The 22,053-nt window shown below is 37.2% G+C and overlaps 1 protein-coding gene across 4 annotated transcripts in view; it reads left to right on the top strand.

Moving 5' to 3' along the window:
* The window catches only part of TRIM24 (tripartite motif containing 24), a 126,030-nt gene extending 104,888 nt beyond the window's left edge, over positions 1-21,142 (top strand). For 2 of the 4 annotated variants that reach the window (XM_030825813.1, XM_030825814.1), the window contains exons 10-19: positions 3,602-3,772; positions 6,652-6,825; positions 9,364-9,499; positions 12,244-12,316; positions 13,278-13,446; positions 15,011-15,339; positions 16,354-16,486; positions 17,454-17,528; positions 19,415-19,564; positions 20,302-20,690. In XM_030825813.1, coding sequence (XP_030681673.1) covers positions 3,602-3,772; positions 6,652-6,825; positions 9,364-9,499; positions 12,244-12,316; positions 13,278-13,446; positions 15,011-15,339; positions 16,354-16,486; positions 17,454-17,528; positions 19,415-19,564; positions 20,302-20,511 — 1,620 coding nt within the window. In that variant the 3' untranslated portion in view covers positions 20,512-20,690. Of the gene's footprint in view, positions 1-3,598; positions 3,773-6,651; positions 6,826-9,363; positions 9,500-12,243; positions 12,317-13,277; positions 13,447-15,010; positions 15,340-16,353; positions 16,487-17,453; positions 17,529-19,414; positions 19,565-20,301 lie in introns of all 4 variants that reach the window. The other 2 variants (XM_003261395.4, XM_003261394.4) reach the window with 2 other exon arrangements.
* The last annotated feature ends 911 nt before the right edge of the window (positions 21,143-22,053 follow it).

Here is a 22,053-nt window from a genome sequence, read left to right on the forward strand (position 1 = left end):
TTGAATCCCAGTGGAGGTCTGCTTCTGGAAACTGGCCCTGAGCGTATGCCTGAATGTTAAGTGTGCCTTCAGGTGCACTGGCTTCTAGCCAGCAGAGAGCTGCCTGGTTTATCCTCCAGTGCTCCTCAGTGTTAAACAGTGTCAAGAGGAGCTGCCTACAGTCTGGCCAAGTTGGATTGTGTGTCTGGAAGATGGACTGCATTAGATCTATGAGGGCCTGGGTCTTCTCCATGTAGGAGGGGGTATGGTGTTTCCAGTTTAGGAGATCAGTGGTTGTAAAAGGCTGGTAGATGAAGTTCCATTGCCCCCCTTGGACTTGACCCTGTTCATCATAATAGATGGGTCCCTGTGTCTCCCTGAGAGGCATTTGCATAGCCCAAGCATGACCAGATTGGAGGCAGCCCACTTGATCATTTTGTCTTTCTTCCCTGGCCTCCTGGGGCTCCGATCTTTCCTTTTGGGGTGAGTCTTGGAGCATGTTACCATCTGAATCTAACTCCTCGGGGGCCGTTGGCCTTGGTAAATGGGGGTAGATTGGAATATATGGAAGAGGAATTTCTATCTCCTCTGGCAGGTGCTACAAAACTGGTTTCTCTTGCCCTTCCGGTGACTTTTCCTTTGTCTCCGTATTTGCCAGCAAAGCTGATTTTACTTTCACTTTAGGCTCGGTCTGAGCCACAAGTATTTTGCAGTAAGGTGCCAGGCAGGGCTGCAACCATGCAGGTCGAGTTTGAACTATATTTAGCCATGAGTCAATATAAGGGAATTGGTCTGGGTGCCCTGGCTGTCCTTCGACCCCAATCACCACCTTAAATACATGGCCAATTGTTTCCCTATCTATAGTTACTTTGGCTGGCCATCCGACACTAAAAGAGGGCCATTCTATTTCACAGAGAGTTCTCAACCTCTGAGGGGTCAACTTCATCCCGTAATCCCCTGCATAACCTTTCTTAAAATTCTTTAACATACGTTGTAATGGGGTGGGTTTTGACGACTTTCCTCCCATTTCCTCCCAGTTACAGCGCACACACTCACTGTCACTTTCGCTTTGGACTGATTAGACCGTCCCCCTCGCAGGAGTATTTCAGATGCCACTTAGCATTGGAGGCTCTGTTTTGACCCCCACAATTACTAAATTGTGGGGCACCTCCCTAAGCCATATGTGGATCACTGCTAGTCCCAGTCGGTCCCACAGTTCTCTCAGAGTGTATGGTCTACGCTAAGAGACCTGCGGCCCCCACACGTCACTCCCCACATTGGTTCCTCCTGGAACTGCGTCTTTCACATGAACTCACACACTTCCCCGCTCCCAGTTCCTCTTTCTCAACCGACTCTGCAAGCCACTCTTATGTCCTGGGTTGGTTAGGGTGTGAGCTTGTGAGCTTCTCTGACTTTGCAAGCCACTCTCACGTCCTGTGTTGGACTACTAGTTACACCCCGGGAGGTGATCAGGCTCCCCTTCCGTTCTTATGAGACAGGTCCTGCCTCAGGCCCAAACCTTACCATGATCCTGTAGTGCACTGTTCCTGGAATTGTCCTGTACCCCCTTACGTTCCATTGTGCTGTCAGGTAGGGTCACGGGAGAGCTGATCGCCCCTCTGGGTTGAAGTTCTCCCAATGGCGCCTGGGGTCACAGGTCTTCCCCGGCCGGGGGCTTCAGTCTCACAGGCAAAGAGACAGTAAACCTGTCGTCTCCAATCCCGGGCAAGCCCCCAGAAAATGTTTTCAGGACTGGAGAGACCAATAGGTAGAATAGGAGGATTTTATTTAAGTGGCCACTGGCCCAACGGATTCACATCCAAAGACTAAGCCCCAAACAAAGACAGGGCTTGACTTTTATACACACTTCTGAAAGGGGGTTGGCTAGTTTAAATGGTGTGGTGGGAATCTAATGGCATGAACTCGTGGTGTAGGCAAGCAGGCTTACAGAAGCAGAACAAAGGCAGTCAATCAAACAGTGACAGGTTTCATAATCCTTAGCATAGCTTGTGACCTTGCAGCTGCATTGAAGGAAGAACAAGAACTTAAAAAACCTGGAAATTGAGTAATGGTAAGGGGCATGAGGAGATAGTAAAGGAATTTGTTTTTCTTAACCTTGCTCTGAGGGGGTGCTGGGAGAGTCTCTGGAGCTCCTTCCTTTGGGCTCTGGCTTTCCAGATAGTTTTATCAAAGCTTTGCCAGGGTCCTGCCTATTGCTGGCCTTGGAGTGAGTCAGCTAAGTACAGGAAAACTTGTTTTTCTCTTTTTAATTTCTGCTTCAGCCTCATTTGTGATTCCTTCACCCAGCCTTCCTGTAATCAGCCAGGGTTGTTCTTGGAGACTTTGCTTTGAAAATATGTTTTCTGGCCAGGCACAGTGGCTCAAGCCTGTAATCCCAGGACTTTGGGAGGCTGAGGTGAGCTGATCACTTGAGGTCAGGAGTTCGAAACCAGCCTGACCAACATGGCAAAACCCCATCTCTACTAAAAATACAAAAATTAGCCAGGTGTGGTGGGGCATTCCTGTAATTCCAGCTACTTGAGAGGCTGAGGCAGGAGAATCACTTGAACCCAGGAGGCAGAGGTTGCAGTGAGCCAAGATCAGAACAAGACTCCATCTCAAAAAAAACAAAAAAACAAAAAAACAAAAAAACAGAAAATGTTTTCTTCTATGGATACTCATCATCTAAGTTGTAATTAGTCAGTATCTTAACAGCCAGCTAAGCACCCGAACATGTTTTGGTAATGATATGGCAGACTAGATTTGGATTAAAGCCTTGGTGTGCTGCTTGGTATTAGCTGTGTGGCTTTTTTCAAATTATCTATGTTTTCAAACTTTTAGTTTCCTAATTTGCAAAACAAAAGTAATAATACCTACTTCATAAGGCTCAATAACATAATAATATGTAAAATGCCTGCCAGGGCTCAGTAAGATCTAAAACTTACTAAGTTTTATTAATATCAACTATTTTCGTTATTAATGATTTGTTCATTTTGAGTACACCCATTGAGCCAGACTACTTGTTCAAATCCCAGCTCCATGCCTTACTGTCTTTGTTAATCTTGGGCAAGTTACTAAATTTTCTATGCTTTATTTTAGCTTTCTTATCTATACAATAGAAATAATCTGTGCTTTATAATATTATTGCTAAGAATAAATTAGTGAATACATGTGAAGCACTTAAAGCAGTACCTGGCATTTAATAACTGCTCAGTAAGTGTTAGCAGTTATTATTCTACCATCACTTTATTTTTAGGAGGTTTCAAAAGGGTAGTTCTTTGTGAAAGGTAATTGTGAAGGACTTAAAAAGATACCAAAGACACATTTTACCTACTTCCCAACATGGCCTAGGTCCAATTCTGGTACAATCTACTTACAAAATCTAGGTGGCAGTCCCTCTCCCAAGGTTCTTTCCTAATAAAGTTCTTTTAAAAAAGTTGTTTACACAAATTCTGAAAGCCTGCCCATCCCCCACCCCTCATTCCCTTATGTAAATCCTAATAATTGATTGATCTGTGGCAGAGTTCTATTTTTCTGTAAAAGTTTTATAAGATAGAGATTTATAATTTGTTTTTCAGAAGAAGATTGTTACTAAATTGGTTTAATTTCTTTTTTCTAGCAGCCCCCTCCACGTTTGATAAACTTTCAGAATCACAGCCCCAAACCCAATGGACCAGTTCTTCCTCCTCATCCTCAACAACTGAGATATCCACCAAACCAGAATATACCACGACAAGCAATAAAGCCCAACCCCTTACAGATGGCTTTCTTGGCTCAACAAGCCATAAAACAGGTATATATCTACCTTCTTTTCTCAATTGCTTTTTCTGCTGCTTTCTACTTTCAAATCACAAAGAATTTATAGATTAAGCAACAGGTTATAAAGAGCCAAGAGCAAGTCTTCTTTTTCATTTTTTAAATAAATGTGAATTGCAAAGTTTGACGCTTTTTATCAATAAGAGAAATTAAACCACTTATGTAGAAGTGATGGCCCAATATAATCAATGACCATAGGTATTAATTTTTATAATATGGTATGGATAACTTTTAGGTGAGTATATTAAATTTCCTAAGATAAAAGTATTCTAACAAATACAAGTTACATTCACAAAATAGAACAATAAATGAATCTTTGAAGCGTCTCAAGATTTCTTGGAAACAAAATTATGGCACAGTTTCAAGAGGGAATACATATATATCTGATGAAGTTTAATATTTAATGCATATTTAATATGATACAGCTTATTTTTATTTTTTATTTTTTTTGAGACAGAGTCTCTGTCTGTCGCCCAGGCTGGAGTGCAGGGGCGTGATCTGGGCTAACTGCAATCTTTGCCTCCCAGGTTCAAGTGATTTTCCTGCCTCAGCCTCCAGAGTAGCTGGGATTACAGGTGCCCACTACCATGCCTGGCTAATTTTTGTATTTTTAGTAGAGACAGGGTTTCACCATGTTGGCAAGGCTGGCCTCGAACTCCTGGCCTCAAGTGATATGCCCGCCTCAGCCTCCCAAAGTGCTGGGATTATAGGTGTGGGCCACCATACCTGGCTGTATTATTTATATAATTAATGTCTTCAGGTAAAAATATTTTCTGTTTTACATTATCTTAAAGTAAAAGTTATCGCAGTGTTTTTTCTTCTCAAAACTCCTGTGACAACAGCCTGTCTAGCTGATTGTAGACTGATTTTGGTTTCTCCAAGACCAAAATAAAGATGATGCAATTTTCATAATTCTATAACATTCATTTTAATAAAATCATTTTAATATTTTAAAAGTATGTACACTGTGTGTCTATACATATCTTTGTATAATCAATTTGGCTTTGCTATGTCATCGCCAAATTCTCCTGAACAATATTTTAATTATTTAAAATTCATACCTATTATTTCATCATTAGAAGGAAAGTAAAAAGGACCCAAGCTTCAGTTTGGCCTTAAATTCTACTTATTTTCCTAATAATTTTGTGGCACTTACTTAGTCTTTTCACATCTCACTTGCCTCAGCTATAAAATGAGTGTCTTGCAGAGTTCTATTGAGAGTTTATTCTAATGTATATACAAGCACCTAGCACATGCTCAGTACTCAAATGTTTACCTCTTCCCTATTTATTATATTTTAATGAGTAGACACTAAACATGTTTTTTTTAAAATGGTTGTTGACCAAAAATGTAAAGATAAATGAATAAGTAAATGAACAAGCCAGGGAAAAATCTAGTGGGAAATTGGTTTTAAGTAGTAGATGAGCTTAACAAATTAGAGTGTACTCATACAGTGGAATACTTTCCAGATATTAAGAAAATGCAGTAATCTAGATATGATTTTCTGAGTATGTGAGGAAAAGCATTTTACAGAATTTTTGTGAGGTGTTATCTCATTTGTATATGTGTTTTCCTCCAGCCTCATCATGTACATAGAAAAAAAACCTGAAACGATCCACCAACTGATTGTTCTTGGTAGAGGAGGAGGAAAGGGGGCATAGGGGTGGAGTAGGTGGTAAAGAAGACATTCATGTCCAACTTCTTATGTTTCTGTATTTAGTTTTTACAAGGGAATATATAAATTAGGTTTTTCAAAGTTGGAATCTTTCAGACATTTTATATAGTGCTGTTCATTTATGAATGACCATGTTTGGAAAATACAGCATCTTGCAGTACTCTTAGTTACTTTCCTTCTCCCAGCATGAAAATTTTGAAATAAAAATTGAAAGAATTATATAGGGAACATTTTGTTCTACTTGCCTTATTACATGTTTATCTATTCCTTTGTCCATTCATGAAGTCATCCTTTTTTTTTTTTTTTTTTTGTTGTTGTTGTTGAGGCGGAATCTCGCTCTCTGTAGCCCAGGCTGGAGTGCACTGGTGCGATCTTGGCTCACTGCAACCTCTGCCTCCTGGGTTCCAGTGATTCTCCTGCCACAGCCTCCCAAGTAGCTGGGATTACAAGTGCCCACCACCACGCCCGGTTAATTTTTGTGTTTTAGTAGAGATGGAGTTTCACCATGTCGGCCAGGGTGGTCTTGAACTCTTGACCTCAAGTTATCCACCCACCTCGGGCTCCCAAAGTGCTGGGATTACAGGCATGAGCCACCATGCCCAGCCCATCATGTTTTTCAATAGGTTTTGAGTAAATTGCAGACAGCAGCATGCTTCACCTCTATGTACTTCAGCATGCCTATCATCATCTTAATGTGTTTATCTCAGCAGGAATGATAGTACTTTCCTCAGATATTTATCGAGGCCTAATTATCTGTTCATATATGAGAAGAGGAATATAAAATCCTGAAAGCACCAGTCTGTAGCTTATTATTTTCAAGTGTTTCAGATAGGGATAGAAGAAATGTATGTTTTCAGCCCTCCATCTTTACCTTGAAGTTGCTATGTATATATTTACATTTTTTTTCCAGTATGTATAAACCTGCCAAGATTGGGTACTGTGATTTTCTGGTATATACTAACTGTTGTCTTCCAGTAAAAATCAGTGCTTTTTACTGGGTTTTTTTTTTTTGACAAGATTAATGAAAATTATATATACTTATGCAGTCTTTCGCTGTCCAGTTCTCCTTCCATGTAAATTACAGTTGAACTCTTCTACTTCATTTTGTATGAGTGATTAGATAGACGTTGTATTTTATAAGCTTGTTGATAGTCTTTGTTCTTCTCTTCCTGTTACCGTAGTGGCAGATCAGCAGTGGACAGGGAACCCCATCAACTACCAACAGCACATCCTCTACTCCTTCCAGCCCCACGATTACTAGTGCAGCAGGATATGATGGAAAGGCTTTTGGTTCACCTATGATCGATCTGAGCTCACCAGTGGGAGGGTCTTATAATCTTCCCTCTCTTCCGGATGTAAGTAGACACAAAATTTATACTAGCCTCTGTTGAAAACTGTTGGCTGGGTGCAGTGGCTCACTCTTGTAATCCCAGCACTTTGGGAGGCTGAGGCAGACAGATGACTTGAGGTCAGGAGTTCGAGACCAGCCTGGCCAACATGGTGAAACCCCGTCTCTACCAAAATATACAAAAATTAACCAGGCATGGTAGCACATACCTGTAATCCTAGCTATTTGGGAGGTGGAGGTTGTGGTGAGCCGAGATCACGCCACTGCACTCCAGCCTAACAGAGCAAGACCCTGTCTCAAGAAAGAAAGAAAGAAAGAAAATTGTCAGTGAATTTGGATCTGGTAGAAGGCATGAATTTGTTGGATTATAGGTTGTTTGTTTTTACAAGTTAATTTTAATCCTTCAGAATATTACAACAGTAGTAAAAATAAAAAGATTATGAACATTGGACACATAACCTAATGTCTTTCAAGCCACCAGAGTTAAAGGTGTTTGTAAATGAGTGATTATGGTGATGGATCGTGGAATCTAAGCTGGGAAAGGAGAAAAGTAAGGACATGGAAAGATATGCTGGGAAGTTGAATGGCTGTACATCAGAAGAGATGAAGACAAGTTTAATAATAGAAATCCTGTTAGATCATACTGACAAGTGCAAAATTACCTCTGGTTTATATTACATGTAAATTAACTCACTCTCCAAACTCTTTGTCAGTATGACTTTTTGTTATTATATTTTTAAATGATTTTTATTTTTAATAGAGATGGGGGAGACACCCTATGTTACCCAGGCTGGTCTTGAACTCCTGGGCTGAAGGGATCCTTCCGCCTTGGCCTCCTAAAGTGCTGGGATTACAGGCATTAGCCACTACACCTAGGCAGTATGACTATTCCAAAGGCAGAAAGTCTACATTCTGTAGACAGATCTCCATATATAAGTTGATTCTGTGTTTGATCTTTTTTTTAATCTAAAGTTAGATGACTTTAAACAGATAACTGTCATGCACATATACATACGCACTTAACATTAAGAAGCTTTTAGGAAATATCTTGTACTCTTTACTTGGATCTAATTACCTATAAGATTGTGAAAATAACTTTTTTATTTTCATTATGTTTTCCAAGTTGAGATCAGTTAATATTTCCTAATAGTTGCATTGTTAATCTTACCAGAGTCATTCCATTTTTAAAATAGTTTTGTATACTTTAAATGAGTAGAATACACATATTTTCTCATGCGTGGATGGTTCATAGGAAAACTTATATCTAATCCCCATAGTTTTATTTGGCTTTTAGGATTATCCCACCAATGTAAACAACTTTCCTTGTATTAAGTTCTCATGAATTTAGTCATTCTAGTACTTTTTGTGCTCTCTGAAAAATATTGGCCAAGTATTGCCAAAAGAATATTAAAACAAAAATGACCCTGTGTATGAACCGCCTGGCCCGATTTCCCCCACCCCCGAACCCACAGAAAGTAAAATTCTTTCTGCTTATTCCTCTGCAGTCCTTATACAGGTGAACCTTTTTCCACCAGCCTTTCTTACCTGAAATTCTTCTTAGGAATTACAGAATAAGCTGAAATGAATGACTGTTTTCTCATTTCTCCCAAAGGTGCTTCATAATTAGTACCATTCTAGGTGCATAAGCAAGAAATTGATTCATTATATACAAACTGTGCCCTATGGCTGTAGGACTTAATTATCTTATAGAATCCTGGTTGAACAAGAGTAGAACTATGTTAAAGAATTGAACTGGATTTTAAGCCCAAAGACATTGGTGGGAAATTTGGTATATGTAGGCATGAAAGAATTTTTGTGTCTAAAGCATTAAACGCTTACTCATTAGGGATTTATAAATATTTTTCCTGGCAATGAATAAGGAAAAGAAGTGTTATTTGTATTCCTGTTATATTAAAGCAAGAATCTTTAGGATTCACCTTTTCTCCTACAAAACAATAGTAACGTATTCAGTGAGGTTAGTGCTGTAAATATATGCACTTCATCTATCTAGCACATACCCAGAGTATCAGTTGTTAAAGTATCCCTTTTAGAGGGTCCACTAGGTCCTATCTGTGTGAGGCTAGATTTTCTTCATATTTTTCAAGCAAAACCATGCACCACAATAGATTGAATACACCACAGTAGACTGAATGCTGTTTAGGGAGACATTAAAGAGATTTGCAACAAATGTAAAATTGTGATAGTCTTCTCACCAAGTTTGTTTTTCATATGGCAAGCTTTTGTCGTTTCTTTATAAATTAAGAATTTTTTTTTCAATTTTTAAGAGTGTGAATGACATGATATTCCTTTTGACTCTTGTTTTTGAAATAGTGCCCTCAATATTTTACTAAGGTGAAACACTAAGATAGTGAAAACCTTTATTCAGGGTTGTTTATCGGGAAAATATCTGTTAGAACTTCGCAAATGTGGTATCTATGTTTTGTTATTTGATAATAATTAAGTTATTGAAGCTTTCTTATAAATTTAAAAGTAGCTTTTAACTTGCAAAGTCAGAATGCCCTGAAATAATTTCTTTTCTTGTAAGATTGACTGTTCAAGTACTATTATGCTGGACAATATTGTGAGGAAAGATACTAATATAGATCATGGCCAGCCAAGACCACCCTCAAACAGAACGGTCCAGTCACCAAATTCATCAGTGCCATCTCCAGGCCTTGCAGGTAAAGTGGGCTTCTTTTGATTTTTGTGAAAGTTTTTCTAGTTTTCACTTTACTTGGAATAAAAAATTACCCCTCTTCTTCTTTTTTGTTGAATGCTTAATCTGAGTTTTTCACTATTTAAAATTAGTATGCTTTCAAAGAAAACAAAGGTTAAATTTCTTTATCCTTTCTTTCTTTCGAGTCACAGTCTTGCTCTCTTGCCAGGCTAGAGTGCAGTGGTGCGATCATAGCTCACTGCAGACTCACTCCTGAGCTCAAGTGATCTCCCACCTCAGCCTCCTGAGTAGCTGGGACTGTAAATATTCTGCTCTACCAAACGTGGTTAATGTTTTTTGGTAGAGACAGTCTTGAACTTCTGGCCTTAAGCAATCCTTCTGCCTTAGCCTCCCAAACTCTTTGGGATTACAGGCATGAGCCATCACATCAGGCCTTCTTTACCTTTTCAATTTCAACAGAACTTCTCACCATTATAGTACTTCCAGGGGGAAAATTGGTGTTATATTCTCTCTTATTGATAAGTTGCCTGTGATGTGGTCTTTAAGATGTAATTTGCCTAGGGTCAAAATGTATTAGTGACAATAAGTAGAAATCACTCTTTTGGTGATTTGTTTGGTGTTTGTGTTTGTGAATCTTGACATACCTACTCATTTCCTCTGCGAGAAAAACGCCAATATTATTTCTGAGGACGTTAAGTACCTTAAACCAAAATATGAAAAGAGAATTTAAGTCACTCAACAGTCACATGAACACAATTTAAATGGGAATGTCTGTTTTAAACAAACTTATGACAAAATATAGCAGAGAAACTGTTTATCATATGACAAGTTTATACAAATAAGGAACATATGTGGTATTGCCAAAGGACATGATAAGTAGATAATTCCCTAAAGAGGAAATACATTTATCCAATATAGCAGATGAGACAAAAATGTCATTCTTACTAGTGGTCATAAGAAAAATCAAACAAGATAGAATTTCTAAGTTACTGAATTAGCTAAGATTTAAATAATAAAAATAGTCATTGAGAATGTGATGAGAGTTACTCTCATACATAGGTGGAAGGGGTATGAGTTGGCAAAACATTCCTGAAAACCATCATAGCAATATTACCAAAGTTTACATTTATCCAATATTGTACTGTGGGCAAAGTACCTTATATGTATTACCTAGTAGGATATTTGCTTCAAGGGGCTTGGAAAATGTATGTACCCTTGAGCCTAGTAATTTCCATTTTAATACGCCAATTATAAGGAAATAATTAGGAACTGGATAGGCAGAACATATTAATATTTATATGACTATTAAAGCATTATTTGCAAGAGTTAAAAGTTTTTGAAGCAGTGCCCAAATATGAGAATTATAAAAATAAATTAGAATGTGCTCACTTGTAAACAGATTATTTAGCTATTCAGACAATGCTTATATAGAGTTTTTAATGGCATGCTCATGGACTACTGTTTAGTGAAAACAAGTATACAGAACCATATAAAAGATGTAAAAGTATGTTTAAAACTGGAAAGAGATATATCAACCTTAGCAGTGTTTATATATGGATGGAGAAGTTATGGGCTACTTAAATGTTATATCTTTTTGTAGTTTTCAACTATACTTAAATGAAGCATGTATTCTTATATTATCAGAAGATTATAAATAGCCATTGTTTTGATTGATTTTGAGGCAGGGTCTCACTCTGTTGCCCAGGGTGTAGCAATCATGGCTCACTGCAGCCTCAAACGCTTGGGCTGTAGCGATCCTCCTGCTTTAGCCTTCGCAGTAGTGGGGACTACAGGTAGGTGCCACCAGGCCTGGCTATTTTTTTTTTTTTTTTTTTTTTTGGTTAGAGATGGGTCTTTGTTGTCCAGGCCTTTTGTTTTATTTTTAAATGAAATTCTCCAGAGTTTATAAACCAATGAAATGGAATTTTTTCTCTTCATTTTATCAGCCATATCCTGTTGTTCATCAAACGTTTTAGAACTTCTGTCAATTCAAAATTTTTTTCTACTTCCCACTTTCATTGTATTCTGACTGTTACTGTTTAGTTTGGGCCTTCATCAGTTGAAATCAAAATTATTTGCAACAGTTTTCCTTCTTTCTTGGCTGCTTTTAATTAGATCTTCGTTGTTCCAGTCTAAACTACCACCAGAGCATAGCTTCTTAATCTTTTTACGGCAGTAGTCCAGAATCCCTCTTTTGTTTATTGCCTCAAGTCTGAACCCATTGATCTGACTTTCTATGTCTTCCATTAGTTGGTCTAATTTTGTTTACTTGGTTTTCTTTTTTGAACTCCTTTTCTATCAGCCCGTACCACCTTTCGTTGTCTTCTGTAGCTTCCACTGGCACTAGGGTCTCACTGAGATCTTACCCCTGTTACTCCAACACAGAAAGACTTGGCAATGTTTGGAGGCATTTTTGATTGTCACACCCCAAGCTGGGAAGTATAGAGAGATGCCACTGGTATCTAATAATTGGTGGAGGCCAGGGATGTTGCTAAACATCCTGAAATGTAGAGACATTCCTCCACAACAAGGAATTATCTGGCCCAAAAGTCAATAGTGTAGAGGCTGAAAAACCCTGCCAGTGTAACAGGCTGTAATAGACTGCTGAAAATTCAGCAACTACTTACCGTTTCATAGAATTTCATCATGGTTCCCAGTTTCAATGTAGTGCTAAGTGAACACATTCAACAGGACTTCAATGCATAATTATTCATTCGTTTTATGAATGTATGATTTCCCCCTCCTCAGGACCTGTTACTATGACTAGTGTACACCCCCCAATACGTTCACCTAGTGCCTCCAGCGTTGGAAGCCGAGGAAGGTAAACTGACTAAACCATATTTTCTAGTATATAAAATCTCTAATTAGATTTCTCTTGCCAGTGTTCAACGTGTTTTGATACTCAATATATTTTGAACAATTTATTTTTAATTAAAATTTTAATAACTACTATATATTTTAATAAATAAGGGATTAACAAAAGTACAAATTTACCTTTGAAGATAGAAGAATATTTGTCTATATGTTGAAAATAAGAAATGTTTAATAGTCCTATAATAGCAAAGAAAACATAAAAATGAATAGGTATAACTCAGTACGCTATATAGAAACACAAATTTAGGGAAAAGATAAAATTGTATGCTAATTTGATCTCTAATGACTAAATATTGATTCTACTTTAAAATAAATGAATGTACAGTTATTGAAATTCTATTTTAAGCAACTGCTCTCCTCTTCCCTGCATTATGGCTGAAAATTCCTCCTAGCTAGTGAACCCAGTTCTTACTTTATCATATGGAAGAATTGTCTGAGGGAGAAAAGTTTGCCTTTAATCCCATGAGAACATAGTGAATCTCTGTAAAAGGTTTTTGTCCTACCTTCTTTAAATAGCATTGTTTAAATAAATGGTTATTTCATTGTCTTCACCAAAGTATTCACTTTGCTACTGACTAGAGAAAGGAAATGAGAAAGCCTAAAATCAGATGCCAGTTCTAAGATACTAAATCTGGTTGCCTAATTGTAAAGCCTCAGGTTTTTAAAAGTTTAGGTTTATTGAAACATCTTTCCAGATATATAACTGTTTAGACAGGTTAATTCGTAAAAACATTTTTATCATAAATGAAACTCGCATACAGCAGTTTCATTTATTATGCATCATTAATTGCTGATGTTAACATACTTATTGTTGTGAAGATACAGTATTTTAGAAAGTTGTTATACTTTTTATGAGGTATTTAGCTTAACATTCTTAGATTGCTTTTTCTTCTCTCTCATACTTACAGCTCTGGCTCTTCCAGTAAACCAGCAGGAGCTGACTCTACACACAAAGTCCCAGTGGTCATGTTGGAGCCAATTCGAATAAAACAAGAAAACAGTGGACCACCAGAAAATTATGATTTCCCTGTTGTTATAGTGAAGCAAGAATCAGATGAAGAATCTAGGCCTCAAAATGTAATTATGGAATGCTTGCAATACTATTCCTATGCATGGTGGGTAGGGTGAGAGAAACTTTTAAATAGCTCTTAGGAGTTTTTTTTTGATGTTATATTTAAAAGGATTTAAAGACAATTTGAGGGAATCTCTCAGTAAATTAAACAAAAAGATAAAGATAGAAAAACAGGAAAGTTTTTAAAAATCAGAGGCTCAGATATGGAGGCTGGGCAGTTAAAAGGAGATATTCTCTAACCAGAGTTTTATACCCGGGCAAATTATCAATCAGATTGACTTGAAGATTAAACATTTTCGTGCAAGTTCTCAAAATAATTCTTATGTACTCATTCCCAGGAAGATATTTGATAATATGAATCATCAAAAATATAGTAAAACAAGAAAGACATAAGATTCCAAAAATGGAATCTGACACAGAAGAAAAAGGCAACCCCCAGTATAGCAGCAGCAGCTTGTGCAGTAGTCTGTAGCAGGAAGACATAGGACTCCCAAGGGAGAAAAATGCTTCAACAGTATTGAGAATCTCCTGTTGGAGATTGTGCGAATGACATAGAAATAGGTACCTAGAAAGATAAGCAACTGAAAATACAAGGTAATTACAGAGTCTTAGTAAAAACAAAAAGTTGTACAAAAAATGTCTTAGTACATTTTGTGGGTCTGCAGTGAACAATATTTACATAATAATAATGATATAAACACCGGAGTACGAATGTAACTAAAAACTGTGATGCAATCAGGATATAACCTGAATACGCACTTAACCAAAAATTGTGATTTTCAGAATACTTAACCAGTACAAGACAAATACTGATCATACTGATCAGTTGGGATAGATACTGGCAATAAACAGTTAAACCAGTACCTACCAACTAAAACAATCAATGCTTAATCAAAACTAGGTTAAAGGGATGGGGTAAATGGTGGTGGTGGTTTTGTGTGTGTCTGAATGGAAGGAGGACGGGGTTGGAGAATCAGAATGTAAAAACCTAATCTCCTGATCTTCACTAGTAAGGATTATAGATGTATTGCAATTTTTAACAATCATCATTTTATTTAGAAATGTGGAGGTAAATGGCAGAAGAAAAAGCTAGGTTTGAAAACTAGTACTTCCAAGGAATGAATGCTTTTAACTATATCTACATTTATTACTTTGAAATTTTTGACAACATTTGAAAGAGATTGTTTTTGTTATTGATTTGAAATTTTTACCATCCTGGGCTTCAGCAGAAAGTTTAGATTCACCTTATAATTTTTGTATCTTAGGTATAATTTGAATGAACAGCTCCGGTGAGGTGTATATATATATAGGTCATGAGGTTGACTTCCACACTACCCAACCCATTCTCCAATTTCTGTAGCCATCCCCAGACTCAGATTTTTTCTCTATTTTGGTATTTTTTAGTAGAGGTCCATGACTTCTAAACCAGTTAGCAATAAACATATACTATTCTCATGAAGATTCCTTTGAAGCAGCCAGGTGCTCACTAGAAAGTGGTCTACAGTTCAGAATTGCATTAGTGATGAAATTCTTTTAAAGCCAGTTAAATATATATTTTTTCTACTACAGGCCAATTATCCAAGAAGCATACTCACCTCCCTGCTCTTAAATAGCAGTCAGAGCTCTACTTCTGAGGAGACTGTGCTAAGATCAGATGCCCCTGATAGTACAGGAGATCAGCCTGGACTTCACCAGGAGAATTCCTCAAATGGAAAGTCTGAATGGCTGGATCCTTCGCAGAAGTCACCTCTTCATGTTGGAGAGACAAGGAAAGAGGATGACCCCAATGAGGACTGGTGTGCAGTTTGTCAAAATGGAGGGGAACTCCTCTGCTGTGAAAAGTGCCCCAAAGTATTCCATCTTTCTTGTCATGTGCCCACATTGACAAATTTTCCAAGGTAAGATAGTACTTCCCTTCCCACATTCTTTTACTGTAAACTTTTGAAGATTATTTTAACAGAAAGCCTTTGTAAAAACTTAAATGAAATTCCACTTGGCACAAGTGTATACTCCAAAATCCCAATGAATAGTCTAGGTTTTCCCATACCCTTCCGCTTATTCCTTGTGCTTCTTTCAAAAAACTAATCATTCAGCCTGAGCAACACAGGGACACCCTGTCTCTACAAAATAAAAAATTAACCAGGTGTGGTAGTGCATGCCTGTAGTCCCAGCTACTCAGGAGGCTGAGGTGGGAGGATTGGTTGAACCTGAGAGGTCACGGCTGCACTGAGCTGTGATTGCACCACTGCACTCCAGGCTGGACAACAGAGCAAGACCCTCTCCCTAGTCATTATAAAAAGAAGAAAAATAACAGGCCCTTTACATTATCACAAGGGGTCACCATAAGGAACAATGTCCTTATGCATAACAGCTACCAGAGTTTATTATGTCTTTTTGCCAGGCATCGAACTGTATCATTTACAAGTATTTCAAGTAAATTCTCAAACCGTATGGGGATGCTGATGATCATCATGACCAAGATGGTTAAGAGCCATTGGGTTGATCTCTCAGTTCTTGGAAGGCTATACTTTTGAAAATTTAACTTTATAAACTTAGAGTAACAAGAATAGTACAAAGAGCTTTTCTGGTTCCTGAATCCTTTGGAGGAAAAAAATTCAATTATGCCCTAGATATTTGAGTCCTAGATTAAATTTGTTTAGGTGTTTTTTTTCATATATGTAGCTCATGCCTTCCTAACTAGATTTTGATGTTAGGCCCTTGCATTATATTTCTGCTGTTTCTTCTCAGCATGGTGCAGTATACCTAGTGGTATGTGGTAAATGCTCAGTGATTAAAATTCATGCCAAATAAACAATTCTGTATCATAGATGTCATGGAGGAGGTGGGAAAGGGAAATAGTGAAGAGAGGAAACGATGCATTAGGAATTCAAAAGTACATTGTCCCCCAACAGTGGAGAGTGGATTTGCACTTTCTGCCGAGACTTATCCAAACCAGAAGTTGAATATGATTGTGATGCTCCCAGTCACAACTCAGAAAAAAAGAAAACTGAAGGCCTTGTTAAATTAACACCTATAGATAAAAGGGTAAGTCTTTGGTAAGATGTATTATTGTACTGTAGTACCTTTCATCAAAGAGGTGTATATCTATCCAGATTTTATACTGATCCTCTTTATTTAGGAGTATTTTTTTTTTTTTTTTACAAAGGTACATGAATCTTAGACTATAAAAAATCACAGAATGCATGTATTTTATAGAAGCTTATTGTACCTGAACAAGATGGAATATGTAGCCTAGACTTTTAAATTTAATCTACCTTAAGTAAATTTCTATTTTGTTTAGATAATCTTATAGATAAGATTTTTCCTCAGAATTGCCACCAAGGAGCTGGGTTTTTTCTTTACTCTTCCTGGAAATAATTCTTTTTTTTTAACCGAATGAGACTAGACTTATGCATCAAACCCAGCTGATACATTTAACTGTAAATAACATTTAAAGCTACCAAGTCAACACTTTGTTACCAGAAAAACTCCTTTGCTAAATTATTAAGTAGAACAGTCAATATGAAAGTTGTCATGCAAGAGGGGACGTGCCCATTCACTGCCAGTACTACTCAGTGGTTGCTGGGATAAACCCATAAGCAGGGAAGTATGAATAGCAGAGCACATGGTTGGACCTTCGGCATGCAGAAAGGTGCCTTAGGTCTGGATGCACATTGAGAAGGTCCACCTCCAGTTCTCCTAAGAGATGTACGTTCTTCCTTTATGGACTATTACTAATTTTTAATACACAGACTGGAGCAATAAGTGCAAATTTATTGTTAGAAAACTTCAAAAGGGTTTCTAGGGATTGTCTTAGTTCATTCAATTACAGGGCCTGTTCCCAGATATTGGGAAGGAGAGCAAAACTCCAAGAATCAATGATTTTTTTGTATTCCTCTGGGTTTTAATTTTTAGTCTGACACTTTGGGACCTCTGAGATTGCTATTTAAAATAAGCTGTGAATTCATTGTTTTATAATATTTTATCTCAGTTTTTATTTATTTTTGTTTAGAAGTGTGAGCGCCTACTTTTATTTCTTTACTGCCATGAAATGAGCCTGGCTTTTCAAGACCCTGTTCCTCTAACTGTAAGTATTAATGTCATTTTGTGCATGTTTACACAGTGGAATGCTTTTCTGGAATTTTATTTATGAGAATTTAGCTTATATACCATTTTTCAGTATTTTTAAATATCTAAACCTTAAATCTTAATAATACGTACCGAATGCTTTGATCCTGCGTAGGTACATTTTAGTAAGTGGCCCAAAACTTCTGTTCATGTCTCAGGTATTCTTTCCTCTTTTCTCATCTATTTTACTTCCTACTGGGATGTTTGGGGTGATTTCTGTTAATTGTCTGTATCTCAGGAGTTTTAGGCATGTTTCCGAAGCTGTTGGAAAAAAACTTTGAAATAAAGACATCTCTCCCTGCTACATTTTCCCTACTTATTTTTCTTTATAGGTCCAGACTTCAAGTAAATAAGTAGACTTTACCAATACAAAAAAGTTGAGGAAGTATGTGTGCATGTGCTGTGGACTTCAAAAAGGTTCATATTGAAAGTCTGATGTGACTGTGGGGGGGGCGTGGTGGCTCACGCCTATAATTGCAGCACTTTGGGAGGCCGAGGCAGGCAGATCACGAGGTCAGGAGGTAGAGACCATCCTGGCTAGTACAGTGAAACTGTGTCTACTGAAAATACAAAAAATTAGCCAGGTGTGGTGGCGGGTGCCTGCAGTCCCAGCTACTTGGGAGGCTGAGGCAGGAGAATGACGTGAACCTGGGAGGCGGAGCTTGCAATGAGCTGAGATCGTGTCACTGCACTCCAGCCTGGGCAACAGAGCAAGACTCTGTCTCAAAAAAAAAAAAATTCATTTGTTCTACAGTTTGATAAATCTCAAATTAATACAAAGTTAAGAAGAAAATCAGCTTAGTAAATACAGTCAGCTTCTTAAGAACAGATTTTGAGAACTTGATATAGGAAATAAATACTTTCAGGGAGAAGGATCTTTTGTACCTAAAAGAGGCAGGGTAAAGAGGTCGAGAGGCTTGTAACATTACCAACTTGAAAATGTAACCTTGAATTGTACTTTTTATTGTCCTGGCTTACAGTTACGTTATTAATACCAACAATGACAAAGTAGCCCCCTTTTTCTTAATAAATATCTCATTTAGTCTGTACAAAATTCTGTGAGTTTGGCAGGATTATCCCTATTTTGAAATATGAAGAAACTGAGGTTAAGTAACTTACCCAGGACCATGATACTGAGCAGCAGAGCTGGGGATTAAACCCAGATTCAAAGTCTTTCTTCCTCTTGTATAATACATGCAGCAAAAACCTGTCAGATTCTACTAGAAATGATATTCTTTCTAGTAATTGCTTTTTGTTTAATAATGAAGAAAAAAATCTAGATGATTTAAGAGGGAATGTGTGAAGACAAGTTTTTTCATTAAAAATCATTGGGGCTGTGTGCAGTGGCTCACGCCTGTAATCCCAACATTTTGGGAGGCTGAGGCAGGCAGATTGCTTGAACCCAGGAGTTTGAGGCCAGCCTGGGCAACATGGTAAAACCCCATCTCTACAAAAAATACAAAAATTAGCCAGCTATGTTAGCACATGCCTGTAGCCCCAGCTACACGAGAGGCTGAGGTGAGAGGATCACTTAAGCCCAGAAGGCAAAGTTTGCAGTGAGCCAAGATCGTGTCACTGCACTCCAGCCTGGGTAACAGAGCAAGACCCTGTCTCAAAAATAATAATTGGTTAAACTTTTTGGAAAAAGTAACACAAACCTTTACCAGTGTGTGTGGAAGGCAGTGGGCACTTGTAAACACTGTTAAATGGATTTCTTTACTAATGACAAGTAGCACAGAGAAAAGCAATGAGAACATTCTGAATTTTAGAGCACATCTCATAGAATATATTTAGGACAAGGTAGAATTTAGCTATTTGTATTATAACATCTCATTTTTTTAAAAGGTGCCTGATTATTACAAAATAATTAAAAATCCAATGGATTTGTCAACCATCAAGAAAAGACTACAAGAAGATTATTCCATGTACTCAAAACCTGAAGATTTTGTAGCTGATTTTAGATTGATCTTTCAAAACTGTGCTGAATTCAATGAGGTGAGGCTAGGGGAGGGAAGGGGGCAGGAAGGAATAGCAGTGTGAAAATCATTTTATACTAAACACCTTGTCAACATAGGAGACCAAGATGTCTGAGTTAGAATAAATTTCTAACTTTTCACATCAGGGAATGCAAGAGAGAATTCAGATAACTCTATCCACATTTATATTCAAAGGTTTATTATAGATGGTGATGGAAATGCAAATTACAGCTGATAACTGAAAGACAAAATGTTTTTCTCTGACCTAGAAATATTCTTTATCATTCCCACCTTTATTTCTTATTATGTTGATCTTGAAATATTAAGGATGTGGACCAAATAGCTCTAATTTAAAAATTTCTCATTTGTCAGTTCATCTAAACATCTGTCAGACTTAGAACCTTTTGCTGCTGGTGGTTTGTTCTCTGTTACTCATTCTAATAGTACTACATTTAATTTGTTCTAAAAATACCTGGTTCATGATCCTATGGTTATGGAATCCTAACTGATATATGTTTGGCAATACAGTCCTACCATTACCACCTTCTTTTAGAATAATCCAGTCTTTTACTTTTTTTTCCACACTTTTGAATCTTTTATTTTAGCTGGCCTTCTGTACAGAGACTTTGTCTAGTCCTAGACTATTATTTCAGTGACTATGCATGAACACTTTTCAAAACAACTCATTAATATATATAATCTCCAAAGTCAAAAGTGTGTCCTTTTTTTACTCATATTTTTATTTTTACTCAACAGCCTGATTCAGAAGTAGCCAATGCTGGTATAAAACTTGAAAATTATTTTGAAGAACTTCTAAAGAACCTCTATCCAGAAAAAAGGTTTCCCAAACCAGAATTCAGGAATGAATCAGAAGATAATAAATTTAGTGATGATTCAGATGATGACTTTGTACAGCCCCGGAAGAAACGCCTCAAAAGCATTGAAGAACGCCAGTTGCTTAAATAATATGCAGCACCACTAGCTTGTGCTGGTTTTTAGATTTTTTTGTTTTCAAAAAAACATTTGTCAGTAATTTAACATCACTACAAAGAAGAGTTTGTGACTACTCTCATCTCTGTTTTGGACGTTTACTAGACTTTTATTTCCTTAATAGCCCATTTCTGTTAACCTCTTATCACTAAGAAAGAAAAGAAAGGAGATGATGAATGGAAGAAAGAAAATGGAGAGAAGGAAAAAAGGAGGATAGAAAAAGGATGGAAGAAAGAAGCATTGAAAACAAAGACATTCTTCCCACTTCTTGGATTTTTAAACCACAATCTGGAGCGATAGCTACTGTAGAAAGGAAATAGACTTTGTATGAACTCTTAAGTTGAAAAGTATATGTGGTTTGGATGTGTGCTTTAATTCAGTTTTAGAAATTAATACCACTACCCATGAATTATATGGCCTGACAATATGAGTTAGGTGTACTGTACTGAAGAACAGTACTCCACAAACATGGGTGGTAACAAGAGTTCCATCCCAGGAGGCCAAACGGTGCAACAGAAGGGTAGGTTAGATGCTATTAAGAAGGCACCTAATAGTACATCATGTAAGAAAGATGGCAACTGTATTAAAGAAAAATCCGGAAAACAAATGTTTGATTTTTGTTTTTATCTTGTCTGTAGAGGTGTTTGGTATAGCAGGTTTTCAAGGCCATTTTTTATACATTTCTAGATCTAGATTTTCAACTTCTTCCACTGAGGGAAGTATACACAATTGGTTTTGCTGTCTATGTGAGATTTAACTGTACAGGTGATCCTTTTACAACAAGCCTCATTGTTTGCAGTATAGCCTTTGGTGGAACTAACCAAAAAAATATAAATACAGCAGCGTGCACTGTACTTGATGTGAGGTTTCTTCATCATATACCCTACTGGGCATTAAATGTAAGTTCCTGTGAAAGGGACTCGTTTTTGTGGTTTTCATCTGTCTATAATTTGGAATGAAAATGTGTTGTAGGATTTTGGGAGCAGGCAGTTGGGGGGAATTAATAGTGATTTTTTTTTTTTCCTGAAGCGTCTATCTCATGTTTTTCTTTTGAGAGTCAGAACATCAAACAATCTTTGGTCTGACTTCTGATTTTATTCTCCTGATTGATAGAGATACAAAAGACCTATCTTCTGAGGACAAGCATATTCTTAATGTGCCAGACCTACCCGGTTCAACTGATCTAGACAGAAGAAAATTGCTGTGCCATACACTAATCCAGCATTTGACACAATATCTAAATGGTTTGCTGAAGTTAATCTTTATTTATAGAACATTAACTGGAGTAAATTTTTCTCCTTAGGATAGAATAAAAAGAGCCCACTTGAAAGAAGGCTATTATTTGCATTATATCACCTGCCATAAATTTAACATAGAAGACTTGGTTTTATCTACGTGGCTTTACTTCTTAAAGTGGAAAATATCCTGTGACTAATTCATTGGGTTTTCAGGTATTGCTAGAGATAAAATACAGGGAGAAAATAACTTGTTAGCAATAGCTTCCCATTGTTTATATAT

This window comes from Nomascus leucogenys, chromosome 13 (assembly GCF_006542625.1).
Source record: "Nomascus leucogenys isolate Asia chromosome 13, Asia_NLE_v1, whole genome shotgun sequence".
Lineage (NCBI taxonomy): Eukaryota > Metazoa > Chordata > Mammalia > Primates > Hylobatidae > Nomascus > Nomascus leucogenys.